General features: G+C 64.6%; 1 protein-coding gene across 6 annotated transcripts in view; it reads left to right on the top strand.

Annotated features, from left to right (window-relative positions):
- Positions 1–15,641, top strand: part of MAD1L1 (mitotic arrest deficient 1 like 1) — a 112,079-nt gene that overhangs the window by 92,474 nt on the left and 3,964 nt on the right. For all 6 annotated transcript variants that reach the window (XM_036423856.2, XM_045576926.1, XM_045576925.1 and 3 more), the window contains 2 exons: positions 5,150–5,240; positions 12,176–12,380. In XM_036423856.2, coding sequence (XP_036279749.1) covers positions 5,150–5,240; positions 12,176–12,380 — 296 coding nt within the window. The remainder of the gene's footprint in view (positions 1–5,149; positions 5,241–12,175; positions 12,381–15,641) is intronic.

The following is a 15,641-nucleotide window of genomic DNA, read 5'->3' as shown; positions in this document are numbered from 1 at the left end:
GTCCTCTCCGCCCGGGACCCGGTCCTCTCCGTCCGGGACCCTGTCCTCTCCGCCCGGGACCCTGTCCTCTCCGCCCAGGACCCTGTCCTCTCCGCCCGGGACCCTGTCCTCTCCGCCCGGGACCCTGTCCTCTCCGCCCGGGGACCCTGTCCTCTCCGCCCGGGGACCCTGTCCTCTCCGCCCGGGACCCTGTCCTCTCCGCCCGGGGACTCTGCCTTCTCCGCCCGGGACCCTGTCCTCTCCGCCTGCGCCCCTGCACTCAGCTCCTCTGCACAGACGCGCCCACGGTGGGCCTTTCCCGCCTCCCTCAGGCGGGCGCTGGCTGGGCGTCTCGGTGCCCCGGCTCAGAGCACTGGGCTTGCTGAGCCGCCCTCGGGGCCGGTCTGTGGCCAGCAGGGCCCTCTGCCTCGTGTGGCCTCCAGGGCGGCAGGGCTGCGCTCCCCGTTCCAGGGAGATTCGCTCGCAGAGCAGCAGCCACCCAGACACACTCCCCTGTGCGTGGCCACGGGCTGCCCCTTGGCCACACCATTGCCATGCACACCGCGTGTCAGGAGGGGGCGCTGCAGGCCTTCCCGGCCCTCCCTGCCTGGACCGCAGCTCGTCCTTAGGAAGGCTTTCTGGGGGGCATGCCGACCGCCTGCTCCCGACTCCTTGGGTCCCCCGATGGGCACGTTGACACTGGGTGCAGAGGGCAGAGTAAGCACAGCCCTGGCCAGTGCTCAGTGGTCAGAGCGCCAGCCGTCGGCCCAAAGGGACATGAGCTTCAGGTTGAACCCCGGCCCCAGTGGGCAGGCTGGTGCCTCCTCCTGAGAGCCGCCTGGGAGCCTGGCCCGTGCTCCACCGCCGGCCCCTCAGTTGTGTCTGCGTGGGCCTGAGCACGGCCAGGCGCGCAGCCAGCGTGTGTGGGCTGGCCCGCTTTGGACGTAGTCGTTTTTGCTTATTTTGTAAAATCTAAGATAAAGGCTTTATCATCAGCATCTTGATGCGCTGGGTGAGAATGAGCTGTGGGAGGCCACTGGCTCCTTAACAGAAATCAGGCCACGTCTGTGGCCACGCTCCGCCCGGAGGAGCCGCCTGTGGGGGCTGGAGTGGGTGTGGCTACATGCCTGCCGTCCCATTTGGGGCTCCCTGAGCCCTGGCAGCAGGCTGAGGACAGGCTCTGGGAGGGCCCCAGCACACGGACAGGACCCCGGCCTGGCAGGGTGTGCAGTGCCCCTCCTTCCTGGCCAGGTTCACCCCTGCGCCCCGTTCATGTGTCCACATCCATCTCATCCAGACCCACCAGGTGCCCGGCTTCCAGCACCCTCTTCACAGAGTCCCACTCTGGGCCCGCCTCAGGCAGCTGCCCGCCCTCCTGCGCGTGTCGAAGGGCACGCCCATCGCGGAAAATGCCTCTGTCCCGTCACCAGTGTGACGAAGTGTGGGCCCGGCGACCTCGAGCCAGTCCAGGCTGCGCTGGGTCTTTCCCGCGAAGCCACACGGGGCCTGAGAGGCAGCCTTTCTGGTTTTGGGGAGGGGTGCTGACACCCTGAGGAGGGTGCCCCCACAGCCCAGCCTTCCTGCTCTATCCCCCCTCCTATGCTGTGTGGGGGCCTTGGGCCTTTATGCCACCCCTCCCCCTGCTGCTGCCACCTCATGTGGGGAGAGGTTCTGGAAGGACACACAGGTGGTGCCATTGCCGTGCACACGCATGGACACCCACATGCACACACATGCACATGGATCTGTGTAGAAGTCACGTTGGCTGTATAACGCAGTGCACGGATCTGTCCCAGGCACATGTATGGACGAAACCGCTCCTTTCAGGAAGAGCGGGGACTGAAGACAATGGTGGCACCGAAGACTCAGCTGGAGCAGACGCTTCTGCTGTCCGGAGCCGCCATCCCACTGCCAACCTCACCCAGTGGTTAAGGGGCAGGTCCCACTGCCAACCTCACCCAATGGTAGTTGAGGGGCGGGACCCACTTTCTATTTCACCCAATGGTTGTTGAGGGGTGGGACTTACTTTGAACCTGACCCAATGGATATTGAGGTGTGGGTCCCACTTCCAACATCACCCAATGGTTGCTGAGGGGCGAGACTCCCAACCTCACCCAATGGTAGTTGAAGGGTGGGACCCACTCCCTACCTCACCCAATGGTAGTTGAGGGATGTGACTACCATTGGGTGAGGCATTGAGGTGGGTCATGCCCTGCAACTACCATTGGATGAGGCATTGAGGTGGGTCACGCCCCTCAGCTACCATTGGGTGAGGTAGGGACCCACTGGCAATCTCACCCAATGGTGGTTGAGTGGCAGAATCCACTTAAAACATCATTCAATGGTTGTTGAGGGTCAGAACCTGATTCCAATCTCACCCAGTTGTTTTTGAGAGATGAGACCCACTTCCACCCTCACCCAATGGTTGTTGAGGGGTTGGACCCACAAACCAGTCCTTGGGCTGGTGCTCTTACCACTGAGCATAATTGGCCAGAGCTGTTCATTACATTTTTAAAAATAAGTGTTTTGTTTTGGAATGATTCTAGATTGCCCCCACAATTGCATAGTGAGTACAGGGTTCCCGCGCACAGGTCTGCATAGCGAGTCTCTCCTGTTGTTCACAGCTTCCGTAACCCCGGCGCCGACACAGCTAACAAGTCAATGCTGATGCCGGGCTTGAACCGGACTACAGACCTGTGTTTCCCTAGCCTTTCACTAACAGCCTTCTTCTGCTGGAGGATCTACCCAGATCCCCCCACTGCTTTTAGCCCCATCTGTGCACTGTCTCCCAGTCGTCCTTGTTTTTAACGACCTTGACGAGCTCGGAGGGTGCTGTGTGGAAAGGGACTACAGCATGTGGACAGATTCAAGACCTGGACTCATGAGAGGACCCAGCTTGGAAGGCAGAGCCTCCCAGCACGATTATATCCAGCAGCTGGAGTTGTAAGCTAGAACCTATGGTCTAAACACATGGCCCCACATGCCTGAGTGATACAGGCTGCAGGTAACCAGGTCTGTTCAGGTGCATGTGATGGAGTAGGATGGGACCCTGGAGAAAGCTGTAGACGTCTTGACCAAGTCCGTACTTCCCCTCCTGGCTTCGGCTACAAATAGAGCCTCGGCTTATGGGCTTGGGCGCTGTCTCTCAGGAAGCAGCATCCCACCGAGCCCCAGCTTTCTTCTCTCGTCTGTCCTTTCCCAGCTTTTCAGCCGCCCCCTCAGGGCGGCCCTGGGCCGTGTCTGGCGACACCGTGCTGGTCCTGTGCTTTGAAGGGTGCCTTTTGGATTCTCTGATGTTTTCCTCATAACAGACTGGGGTTTAGGGAAGAGCACCAGATGTGTGGGGCATGCTCATTGCACAGAGTCAGGGCACGTGGTACTAACACGATGTATCTGGATCCCTGGTGATGTTGGCCTTGGTCACCAGGACCCTGGGGTGTCTGCCAGGGTCTTCCCTGTACACCTGCTGTGGTTTCCATCCCACAATCTGAGCATTGGGAGAGAGATACATAGTGTCTCCTGGGAATGGGAGGAAGGAGGAGGGGGAGGAAGTGCTCTGGCATGACACAATTGCCCCGGTCCTTGAGGGTAGAATGGGCATGAGCAGGGAGGAGGAGGCGAGACCACTCAAAAGGGCTGGGTCTACAGGTGTGGGTTGTTCAGAGAGATCTGTGTTTCTGTAATTAATTTGTGCCCTGCCTTGTGGACCTACATCCAACCTCACCCAATGGCTGTTTAGGGGTGGGACCCACTTTGTACCTCACCCAATGGTTGTTTAGTGGCGGGACCCACTTTGAACCTCACCCAATATTTATTGAGTGGCAGGTCCCACTGCCAACCTCACCCAATGGTAATTGAGGGGTGGGACTTACTTTGAACCTGATCCAATGTTTATTGAGTTTTGGTTCAGACTTCCAACATCACCCACTAGTTGCTGAGGGGCGGGACTCTGTCACCCGTAGAGTGGAGAGCAGGGCTGAGGATCTGGCCCAGGGGATGGTCGGTGTTTCCCGGGAGAGCCACGTGGGGCCAACGGGACATTGGGGACTGCTCCTCTCCTGTTCTCCCACGCGGGCTTAGCACCAGTGAGGTCACGGGCTGTGTGCAGTGCGCAGAGGAAGCACGGGCCTGCGGGGACCGCCCGCTGCTGATGGCTCTGCTTGCTGTGGGCGCTGTGCCAGCAGTGGCTGTGCCACGGAGCCGGCGGCGTGGCTTCAGCGCCCACGCTCCGGGAGGGCCACGCGTAAGCCTGTGTGGAGCGTAAGCCTGTGAGAGGTGGGTGGGCACAGAAGAGAGGTTTTGGTTCCTCTGTGTCCTCCAGGCCGGCCCTGGGGGTGCCGGGCCTTGTCGTGGCATCGCCTACTTCTCACGGCAGCCAGCGCTGGACTCTGCTGGCCGCTCCGTCCTCTGTGCATTCTCCTCGTGCGGCCCTTCAGATCTGTCACCAGCTCCTTCTTCCTTTTGGCAAGTTCTTTATGTTCTAGGCATTTCCATGTGCCAGTCTGGTCAGCACTTACTGACCCTCAGTCCCTAGCTTGTCTTTCCCTCCTATCAGTGTCTTCAATGCAACTGAAGTTCCTAGTTTTGGTCAAGTCAAATTAGTCATTTCAGTGGAACGCCTTTTTTTTAGGTGCCGCACAGATGGCATGATATTGTACGTAGAAAACCCTAAAGACTCCACCAAAAACCTACTAGATTTATTAAATGAATTTGGCAATGTGGCAGGATACAAAATCAACATCCCAAAATCGATGGCTTTTTATACACCAATAATGAATTGTCAGAAAGAGAAACTAAACAATCCCATTTACCATTGCAAAAAAAAAAAAAAAGATACAGTACTTAGAAATAAACTTAACCAAGGAGCCAGAGACCTGTACTTAGAAAACTACAGGATGTTGAAAAAGAGAGAACAGCGGTTCTCAGCCTGAGGGCCGCAACCCCCTCGTTGCTGGGACCGGGTCCTCTGCAGCCCTCTCACCTGGCGCCACCGGTCCCGCCTCCGCCCAGTGTGGCCTGGGACTCCCTCCATCGTGTGGCAGCGCCAGCCTCTGCCCGGGCCTCTACAGGGTTTTTAACGTCCTCCGTGGACTCAGTCTCACGTCTGTGTATCTGGGAACAGAACTTGGGGTCCCCCTGAGGGCGGCGGTGTCATGGCCTCTCCCCGCAGGATGAAGGTGGAGGAGCTGGAAGGGGAGCGCAGCCGCCTGGAGGAGGACAAGCGGAGGCTGGAGGCGCAGCTGGAGCACCTCACCCTGCAGGTGAGCCCGCCGGAGCCAGGCCCCCCGCGTCCCCGCCCACCGCCCCTCCTCTGGCTCAGACCTGCTCTGGCACGCACCGCCCGTTGCCGGGAGCACGTGTCCCGGGCCCGAGAGGACACCTGCCCACGGGCTGACCTGCCTGTCCGTGTGTCCACGCCGCCAAGGGAGGGTCGTGGTGTGGCTGGCTGAGCCCGCCTGGCAGTGGGAGGGTGGCCTGCTGTTCACACCGTGCAGCTTCACTGCTTTTGTCTCTGTCCCCATGAGCACCGTCCTGCTACCACCACCAGGGTCTGGGCAGGTCCTCGTTTTTATCGGGACGCCTACTCAAGGCAAACCCATCCCGTTTCCATGGCCACTTCCTGGAGACGCGGGGGTGACAGCCGTGAGGGAGCGGGCGCAGGGAGCGCGGCCTGGAGCTCAGACACCGGGCCGCGGCCTCGCTCGGGAGCCGGCTGCTGGCAGGGGGGAGCCCAGCGGCAGCGGTGCGGTCAGAGGCGCCGGCGGCGCGTTCTGGCTTTTCCATCCTGCAGTTGCTGAGGGCCCCGGCCTCCCCAGCGGCCATCAGTGAGTCCTGCTCCGGGTCCCAGGCGCTCGCCGGCAGGAGCTGAGCGGGGCAGAGGGGCAGAGGCCAGCACTCAGGTGGACATGGCCTTTCTGGTGATGGCAGGAGGACAAGGAAACCTCACGTCTGGCTCAGGGCGAGTCCTGGTGGCGGGATGGGCGTGCAGAGTGATGGGGGACGGTGGGGGGGGGGGGCATTCACCGCGGGTCCAGCCTCTGAGGCCGCAGGTGTGAGCTGGGGCTCGGCCCCCAGCTGGTGGCTGCAGGCGGCCATGGCTTTGCTCTCTGAGCCCCCAGTGTGTCCTTTATAAGTCAGGGAAGCGCCGCCGCCGTGCCCACCACGCCCGGCACAGCCGATCTTGGTAAGCGCTCACGTCCATCGTTGCCACTTCTGCCTTTTCCATCGAGAGGACCAGACCTCATCTCCCCTCTGCCGGGGCCCAGGGGCAGCAGGAAAGCGTGGACGCCCTCCCAGCTCCTGGCCGCAGCTCTGCAGGCAGGAGCCCCTCGCCCCTCTGCCCTGCTGCACAACTGCTGTCGGTCACCGTGGCCGTGGCCGTGGCGAGAGATGGAGAGGCGGGGAGGGGCCCCAGCGTTCAGCTCGCCTGGCGTGTGTCCGCCGTGTCAGCCTGCTGCGCGAGTGCCCTGTGCGAGCCCCTCCCCCCTGGAGGAGCTGGGGTTGGGCCACTGCAAGGAAGATTGATTAAGCTCAGCTGCGGCTGCCGTAATTGGGAGCCTGTGCTGCAGCGGCTCCAGTCAGAGCTGCTGGGAATCCGCTCCCAGCAGGGGGGCGGGAGCGGGGTGCTCACGCGGGCCTGCGCCGGGCTGGGGGCCTCCTGAGGTGCGGGCTCCCTGGGGTGGCCTGTGTGCACCTCTGACGTGGCTCCTTCAGGAACTTGGGGACCCCATTTAGAGGTGGGGAGTTCGAGGTCCAGTTAGTCAACCCTCCACTGACTAACTCAGACACCCCTTTTAGTTATTTATTTAAATATATTTTTATTGGTTTCAGAGAGGAAGGGAGAGACAGACAGACAGACAGACATTGAGGATGAGAGAGAATCACTGATTGGCTGCCTCCTGCACACCCCCGACTGGGGATTGAGCCCAAAACCTGGTCATGTGCCCTGACCAGGAATCAAACCCAGGATCCTCAGTTGGAAGGCCGATGCTCTACCCACTGAGCAACACTGGCCAGGACTCAGGCACCTTTTTTTAGAGGCAGAATGGGGTTTGAACATGTCCTCAAAGACGTGTGAGCAAGTGCAAGTGTCGGGAGCTGTGGGCCAGAGGCAGTGGGGTCCTCGCTGTGCCTACACCGGCGTGGGCAGCAGACTGAGCGCGAGGGAACAGTGGGGAGCGCGTGCCCTCCCAACCCGCATCCGCATGCCACCCGCACGCCACCCGCCTTCCCGGCCTGTCCTCTGGCCTAGCATCTTGGCCCGTGGCTGGGCGTGACCGGCCGCGGTTTCCCAGAACCGAGGGAATGGCTGTGCCCCGCCCGGGAAGGTCAGCCCCGTGTTCCGAGCACAGGCGACCGCTCCCAGCCAGGCCACCTCCAGCCGGAGGGTGACATACATATACGTGTCTCTACATTTGTGTTTCTCATGAGCCACGATGGAGCTCCGGAGGTGTCAGAGGCCAAGCGCCCCCCTGGGCAAGGCGCTGAGCGGGCCGGCCGTGTGCAGCGTGCGGGTCTCCCCAGCGGCTCCTGAACACTCGCCAGCAGTTAAAGGTTTCACGTGAACCCACTCACCCACACCCGGCCCATCACAGACCTTCCTGTGGCCACTCTGTGACTCCTCCACCTCCCCGTGCCCCTCTCCCCATCTCTCCCCATCCCTGTCTCCTCCGACCCTCCCTCATCCCCATCCCCCATCTCTCCCATCCCCCTCTCTCCCCGACTCTCACCCGCTCTCTCCTATCCTCCTCTCCCCCACCCACTTCTCTCCGCTCCACCCATCCACGCATCCTCTTTAACTTTTTTGATGCATCTTAAAGCAAATTGCAAACATCTGTAACCTGCCTGTCGGCACGCGTGTAATTAAACAGAATTCATCCCAGGGTTGAGCCCAGCCTGGCCCCAGGGCTGCCAGCCACGCTGCTGGGCAGGAGGTGGGTGGTGGGTGGTGGGCGTGGGAGCCTGTTCCCGTGGAGGCCTGCCCGCCCTGGCCGGCCTCTGGGCACGCAGGAAGGGCCCAGACCGCAGCCCCTGACATGTTACATGAATGCAGCCCTGGGGAGCGGAGTGGGTAGAACATTGCTGGGCTCCCTGTGAGCAGAGCTCAGTCCGAGCCCACTCCTGCCCCTGCCTCACCAGGAAGCGCCCTCTAACCACAGGCTCTGCCTCTGCCCCTTCGCTCCCAATTCGGGGAGAGGGGTGGGGGATCTTCACTGCTCCGCCCCCCTCAGTGCCCTCTTCCCAGCATGCTGTGAGGCCCCGGCCCCCACTGTCACACAGCCGCCACTCAGGGCAAGCTTGTCAGCCTTTGAACACCAGCTCTCCCACCACCACCTGCCCACACCTGCCCCCACCCATCCCCACACCTGTCCCCACCTACCCCTACCTGCTCCCACCCACCCCTACCTGCCCCCATCTGCTGCCACATCTGTCCCCACCCATCCCCACCTGCCCCCACCTCCCTCCATCCGCCCCCACACCTGTTCCCACCTGCCGCCATCCACCCCACCTGCCACCATCTGCTCCACCTGCTCCCACACACCCCCTCCCGCCCCACCTGCTCCCACCCACCCCCACCTGCCCCCACCTATCCCCACCCGCCCCCAAGGCAGTTTCTTGGTCCTTCTGTACATTCCAGTCTGCCTGACTGGAAGCCTGCCTGTGGCTTTGATGTTGAGGGTCTGAATGGCCTCATCTGTTCTCTGGAGACTTCCTCGTCACCCACACCTCTGGTGGAAGCCCCTGTCCTCCTCGCCAGCCTGTGTGGCTCTGGTCAGTTTTCTGTCTTCCCTTCATTTGTGTGTCTCCGAGCGGCCCAGTTCTGGGTGGTTCTCACTGGTGCCTGCAGTGCTCCGTGTATGATGTCCCGTCCGCCCCCACGGGACCTGCAGGGCTTCCCAGCAGCTCTTGACTATGTCACATGGGCGTCAGCACCAGCATAGCCCCTCAGCTTTAGTTTTGCTCAATTTCATGAAACGTGAAAATGGGCGTCAATGTTGGCTGTTGTTGGCTCTGCCTACCCACCGTGTCGCGTGGTACCTGCCCGCGTGCTGGGACTCTGCGTGCCACTGGGACAGGACACACGCGTGCCCGTCTGCAGCCCCACGGCCCTGTATGCACGCGTAGATTCTGGGCTCCACATGCAGGGATGGCAACCTACCTCCTGGTGCCAGGCCTGGTTGCTTATGCCCTGAGGTGCATGTTCTGCCCGGTTCTGTGTCCTGGCTGCCCCAGCCTTCGAGGACCCGTGGGGTCTCGGCGTCCACCAGGGCCTGCCCCCCCCCGCCTGCTTGCCCCCCCAACCTGTCTGCCCCTGGACTGCCTGCCCCCAGCCTGCCTGCCCCCTGGCCTGCCTGCCCCCCCAACCTGTCTGCCCCTGGACTGCCTGCCCCCAGCCTACCTGCCCCCCGGCCTGCCTGCCCCCCCAACCTGCCTGCCCTCCGGCCCGCCTGCCCCCTGGGCCTTTCCTCCGGACGGAGGGATGTGAGACGGGACGCTAATGAAGGAAAAGGCCTGAACCCCCGCCCGTGGCACAGGCGGCTCATGTTTATTGACGCCGGGACTGAACCAGCCAGCGCGCTGGTGTGCGTCTGTGCGGAGACGGCCCGCAGCGCTGATTTCTGGGGGTTTTATGAGGAGAGGGACGTGTCCTGCATATTAAGCCCCATCTCATCTCCCGGGCCCAGCGCCAGTGCCAGCGCCTCATTGTGGCCTCACACCATGGCCCAGCCCCCACTGGCAGGGGAGGCTGCAAGGTGTCCCCAGGGGCCACCTTGAGGTCTTGGGGTCCTTCCCTTCGACTCCCGGGGGACGGTGTAGCCCCTCTGCCTCTGGCTGGACTCAGACCCAGAAAGCACGAGGCCAGCACGGGCCACCACTGGTCCCGGGCGCTGCTCCCCTCGCCTCGGCCTCCTTCCCGAGTCCAGGGTGGCTGCTGCCCTGTGGGCACCGGCAGCTGAGCCGGGGTGCACATGTCCTCGCGAAGCATTAGATGGGCAGGTAGGGACTCGGCACTCCACCAGCCTAGATGTTAGACGTGATGGTCATTTCTAGGCAAGGACCCTGGGGCTCGGCTCCTCCGGTCTGTGCGGGGCCCGGACTGCGCCCGCCAGCCCTGCCCCTCCATGAGGCAGCCCCATGACCAGCTCCACTGTGCGGCTCGGTGCCAGCGAGGGGTGCCGCGGCGGGCGAGGGCGCAGGCCCAGCCTGCAGGAGTGTGTTCTGGGAGACAGGAGGGACCGGAACCTGGACGGCACGTCCACCAGGAGGCTGGGGAGGAAGCAGCGCCCGCAGGTCTGCTCCTGGTCTGCTCCCTGGCCTGGAGGGAGGTGCTCGGGGCTCAGAGCAGGACCACAGCTTCTCCGTGGGAAGAGGTTCCGTGGACAGAGCGCGAGCTCAGCGCTGTCTCAGGACCCCGTCCCCCCCCCACCCCGGCATCGCAGGTGCAGACCGGCTGAAGCTGCTTGGAAGCACACGACCCAGCAGCCCCTCCTGGGGCTGGAGGCGGGGCTCAAACAGCTGTCCGCACCCCCACCCCCCACCCCCAGCTGGCAGGGCGCTGCCAGTCCACCACGGCGGACGGGGGAGCGGCCACAGGGGACGTGACTCTGCCTCACGGGAAGGAAACTGACAGGAGATCCGGCCGGGCCTCGAGGACACTCAGTGCCTCAGCCACAGGGACACTGCCTGGCTCCCCTCGAGGGAGGGCCTGGAGGAGCCTCGGTCACTGACGGGAAGTGGAGGGCGGGCTGCACAGCGGGGTGAAGTGTCCATGGTGAGTGGGCAGGGCAGCCGGGCACTGGGGGCTGCTCTCCTGTCCACTCCACCCTCTCATTGCCCTCGGCCAGCCAGGCGCCCCTCTGCCCCCTGACCGCCAGCACTCACCAGCACAGGCAGTGGGCGAGGCTGCGATCTCAGGCAGCGATCTCAGCAGCTCCTCCCGCAGCCCGGGCTGCATGCCGCTGTGGGGTGACAGGTGGGGATGGCGGGCGGACAGTGATGGCGGCCTCCCTGTCAAGACACGCAGGCGGTGAATGCCCGTCCCCCTCCAGCACTCAGGGCCCGAGTCCCGTGTGGCTGCTGCCCTGTAGACACTGGCAGCTGAACCGGGGTTTGCCTTAGTCATCAGTGGCCACACCCGGCCCACCACTTACGCTGTGCCCCCGCTGTGCCCCCACCCTGCGTTTGACCCGAGCTGCGACCCATCAGCCCCCTCGGGGCCTCTCCTGCCTGGGAGCAGCCTCGCCCTGCGTTCCCAGGTGGGAAGGTTGGTCCTGGGCGCACATGGCATTCCGGTAGCCGGAAGCCTCTAGCCGAGGGGATCTGGGCATGCCCGGCGAACGGTTGGCACAGGTGGCGACATGCTGACCGGCAGCTTCCACTTTCAGACTAGACACAGTGCCGCCGCCCGGGCCTCCCGGGGCGTGGGGCGCTCACGTAGCTGCCGTCTTGGTCCGTGTGCGAGGAGCACAGGGCCTTGTCCGGCAGCAGTGCGCCCAGGGACCCCTGCTGGCCACAGCCCAGGGCAGGGTGGTGAGACAAGGTCAGCGCGCGGCCTGGGCGGGCGGTACACCCATCTCCTGCCCCCTCTCCTGCCCCCCTTCCTGTTGGAGAGGCCGATTTGGGCCTGAGCCGGTGGCTGATTAATATGCATGAGAACAGGCCTCTGTAACTGGCTTCATCATTCTCCTCGCGTCTTCCCTCCAGCAGGCTCTCTTAGTATGCACAGCGGGCCCAGGGCGGCAGACGCCCTCCCCGGGCACAGCCAGGGGGCAGTGTTTTCTTGCCTGGCGCTGGGTGCTCACCCAGGCAGGGCCTCGGGGTTGTCCTCACCGCATCCTCGAGACCGGGACCGGCTCCTGGCGGGTGACCTGTGGCCTGGGGGTGGCCTGCCGGGGAGCAGAAGCCGGTCCGGATGGTTCACAGGAGAGTGATTGGAAGATGCCCGGGCCCCGGTGGTCAGAGCTGAGAGAAGGGCCTCAGGTCCCGAGCGTCCACTGTCCCGGGGGGCGGGGAGGTCTCGTCTCCTGTCTCCCCGAGGCCAGTGCGGGCACCGTGGCTCCCCAAGGGGCTCTGAACGGCCAGCGCGGTGTCCGCCCCCCACGGGAGGATCCTGACCGCACACCTGGTCGGGCGTGGACAGCGCCCGCTCTCCCGCGTTCTCCGGACGCTGTGCTGACAGCCCTGTGTCCCGCAGGGCGACTACGACCAGAGCAAGACCAAAGTGCTGCACCTGAGCGCCAACCCCGCCCGCGAGGCGCAGCAGAGCCGCCGCCAGGACCAGGCGCGGCTGCAGGAGGAGTGTGAGCGGCTGCGGAAGCTGGTGTGCGCCCTGGAGCGGGGCGGCCCCGTGCCCGCCGACCTGGAGGCCGCCGGTCTGCCCTCGTCCAAGGAGGTGGCAGGTAGGCCCGCCTGGCCTGACGGCCACGGGGTGGCTTGGGTGTCTGTTGTCCATCTGGCCGTCTGTCCTAAGGCGGGCAGGTCTGGAGGCCGGGCCTGCAGAGCTGCAATGGAGAAGCCACCGGCCGAGGCTTCTCAGGCCCAGAACAAGTCTGTGCATCAGTGTCCGTGCCGCCCGCCACGCAGACCCATGCTCCCTGGGGCAGGGCATCCTCCTCGGGCGGGGCCTCCGCGCAGCGGCCGCAGCGCTTTCTACCACGCGCCCCCACGTGCTGCCCTCCAGCCAGGGCGCCGCCTCTGGCACAGCGCCATCTCCAGGAACGCGACCTCACGGAGTCACTGCACACAGTGCCCGTGGGACCGGGCAGAGGGCGCTGCAGCCTCTCGGCAGTTGGAGGTGCCGGTGCTCTGCTGCCTCTGCTCAGGCAGCCTGTGAGGAGGGTCCCGACAGCGTGGCCCTGGGGGGAGTGTGAGGACACCAGGCCCCACACCGACACCCTCAGCCCCGGTGAACAGGCGGCCGCGGCTGAGCGGCGTGGCCTCTGCCGGCCTCTGTTGGCTCCTGCCGGGCGGCTCTGAGTTGTTAGGACCGTGGGTGAGCGTTTCAGTACGACCTGGGGGCCAGCCGAGGGCTGCGCAGCCCCGTCTCGCTCTCATGGAAGCCAGACAGAGTGGAGTGACCCTGCGTCCGAGGAGGTGCGTGCTGTGGACACCTCACTTGGGCTGCAGGCCCGTGGAGCTGGCCGGGGCCAGCCTGTCGGCGGCCTGTGTGCAGGGCCGGTCCTCCCAGCAGGGCTCACACTGCCCCCTGGCCTGCGGGACAGGCCCTCCTGGCGGCATGGCCTTGGTGCGACGCCACCTCAGGGCCCGTCACGCCCGAAGGGCTGGCTGGGAGCCTGGCACGTTAGGCTCACGGCCTCCATCCTCGGGGCTCTGGCTCCCTCCGTTCCGAGTGGGGTGAGCCCCCGAGAATAGGATGCGGCCCCAGCGCCCGCCCGTCGCCCAGGACCTCCCACCCCGTGACGGGGGCTGTAATTGCTGGTCTCTGCAGATCATTGTTGTGCAAGGTGACAGCTGTTTGCTGGGTGAGCCGTTAATCACACAGACGCCGCGCCCCGTGTGAATGCCGCTCCGGGCCACCCGGCACACGCCAGGCACACACGCCGCTCATCTGCGTGTAATTCCAGGGCGAGTGTCTCTCGGGTGTGAAACGTGCAATTTGCAGCCCAGCAGGGGCATGGGCTCATGTGGAGTCTGGCCCAGGGCTGCAGGCAGCTCAGGCGAGAACCCCGGGCGGCGGGAGGCTCCGCCCATGCCCGTCAGGGAAGCCAGCCGCTGGGCCGGTGGCCCCGCCTGCCCTTTCCTGGAAAGGCCCCCCTGCCTGAGCGCACAGCAGCGGGGATCAGGCAGACCGGCCGTGTGCCCCTCGCTGCCTGCCGCTCACTCCCTGGGTTTGGATCTGGGGCGGGAAGGCCGCCTGCGGGAGGAACCAGCAGAGGCCAGTGCCCATCCTGCTCTCCTTGGTGGTGCCCGGGGACCTCTGTCCAGCCCAGGCCGGCTGCCTCCTCCAGGCCCGGTGCAAACCAGGCACAGGCCTGCAGCACCGGCTCCCACCGCTGCTAACAAAATTGCATAAATGTTTGATGCCTAATTATTAAATATTTAAAAATGTAAAACTGAAGTAGTTTAGGAGTTACGAGGCATGAATAATTCAGCCCTGGCCGGGTAGAAGCTCGGCCCAGCTCTGGGCCCGAGCAGAGCCAGCAGCCCCGTGTGGCCCGGAGAGCCAGCCGCCCAGCAGTGCCCCCAGAATTTGCAATTCCCGGGGTGCCGGCTTCTTCCCCTGGGCCCGGCCTCCGCACCGAGCCACCTGGGCAGGCGCGGACTGGTCCCAGGCGCCTCCAGGTGCGGGGACTCTGTCCACCTCCAGACCCAGCTCCTCACGTTGAACAGCGGCTCTGTGTGTCCCCACGTGGTCCTTCCTCCGCCGTCTTCGCAGGCACTGTGGCCCCACCCCGCGCCTCGACCCCGCCTGCTGCTCCTTCGGGCCCTTCGCTCCCTGTCCCTGTCCCTCACCAGGATGTGCAGGGGCCGGCCCAGTGCAGAGAGGGGCAGGAGAGGAGGCGAGCGTGGCACAGGCAGCATCTGCTGGCCAGTGTGGGTGGAGGGCGGGACCCAAAGAGCAGGTGGAGGAGGACGGGAGACCGCCAGGCAGGGCGCGGCCTCAGACCTGATCCGGGCTGTCCACCCGCCACCCAGAGCACAGGCGGCCGGGCCCGTGGAAGGCTCCGCCCCGAGGGGCCTGGGATACGCCTGGCGTAGCCTTCCGCAGAGCTGGGGGCCGCCTGTTGCTCCACTGGCACTGTCTGCCGCCGAGGTCCACCGAGCGGCCACACCACCAGGGTGTCTGGCCTGTGGCCGCTGGGCCCAGGAGGCCTGAGCTGGAGGAGGCTGTCCGGGCACATCCAGGGCGAGGCCTGTCTGTCACTCATTTCACCCATGTGGCCTGGGAGCTGCCTGTCCACGTTTGTGTGAGCGACTGGTCTGTGAGAACAAGGCAGAGGTCAGAGCAGGCTGCCGCCCGCCCCTCCCTGAGCTCCCTCCCCGGCCGGGGCCTCCCCCAGATGTCCAGACGTCACCTGGGCGCTGACCCCCTCCAAGCCCTGTTCCGCCCTGTGGAGGCGTGAGGGTCCCATCCCCGAGATCCTGGTCCCTGGCTCCAAGGGTGCACGTGGCCACGCCCACCCTCCCCCGGGCTAGGCCCTCGCTCTGCACTGGAGCCCCTTGGGGGGGTGGAGGAGGGGGAGTTAGGGTTAGGGTTAGGGTTAGGGTTAGGGTTAGGGTTAGGGTTAGGGAGCAGGCCGTGCTCCAGCTGTGGCCACTGCGCTTCCTTGCGGCCGAGCTGCAGCGATGACCAAATGTCCCCCCGAGACACCTGAGCCAGCCACGGCCGCCGCCTCCGCTGGGGGCTGCACACAGCACAGCCGGCGCGCTCCCTGCCGAGGGGTTCTCTGCAGACAGACGTGGTCCTGGGTGGGCGAGCAGCGCCCTGGCATCAGGCTCCTCCTGCGGAGCCGACGGGCTGGGGCCAGGCTGCCCGCGGAGCAGCAGGCGGTGGAGACCTGGGTGCGTGTTCAGAGCCTGGTGCCCAGAGCGTGCGGGGCCTCGGCTGTGGGGAGCCTGGTCCCGGCTCGGACAGCTCTGCCAGGGCCGTGCCTGGCCACGTGGTAAACCCGTGTCCCTGTGCACACCAGGAGGGCTGG

Source organism: Pipistrellus kuhlii, unplaced genomic scaffold (genome assembly GCF_014108245.1).
Source record: "Pipistrellus kuhlii isolate mPipKuh1 unplaced genomic scaffold, mPipKuh1.p scaffold_m20_p_8, whole genome shotgun sequence".
Taxonomy (NCBI): Eukaryota; Metazoa; Chordata; class Mammalia; order Chiroptera; family Vespertilionidae; genus Pipistrellus; species Pipistrellus kuhlii.
The sequence above is the reverse complement of the archived record's forward strand: the minus strand, read 5'-3'. Positions and strand labels throughout refer to the sequence as shown.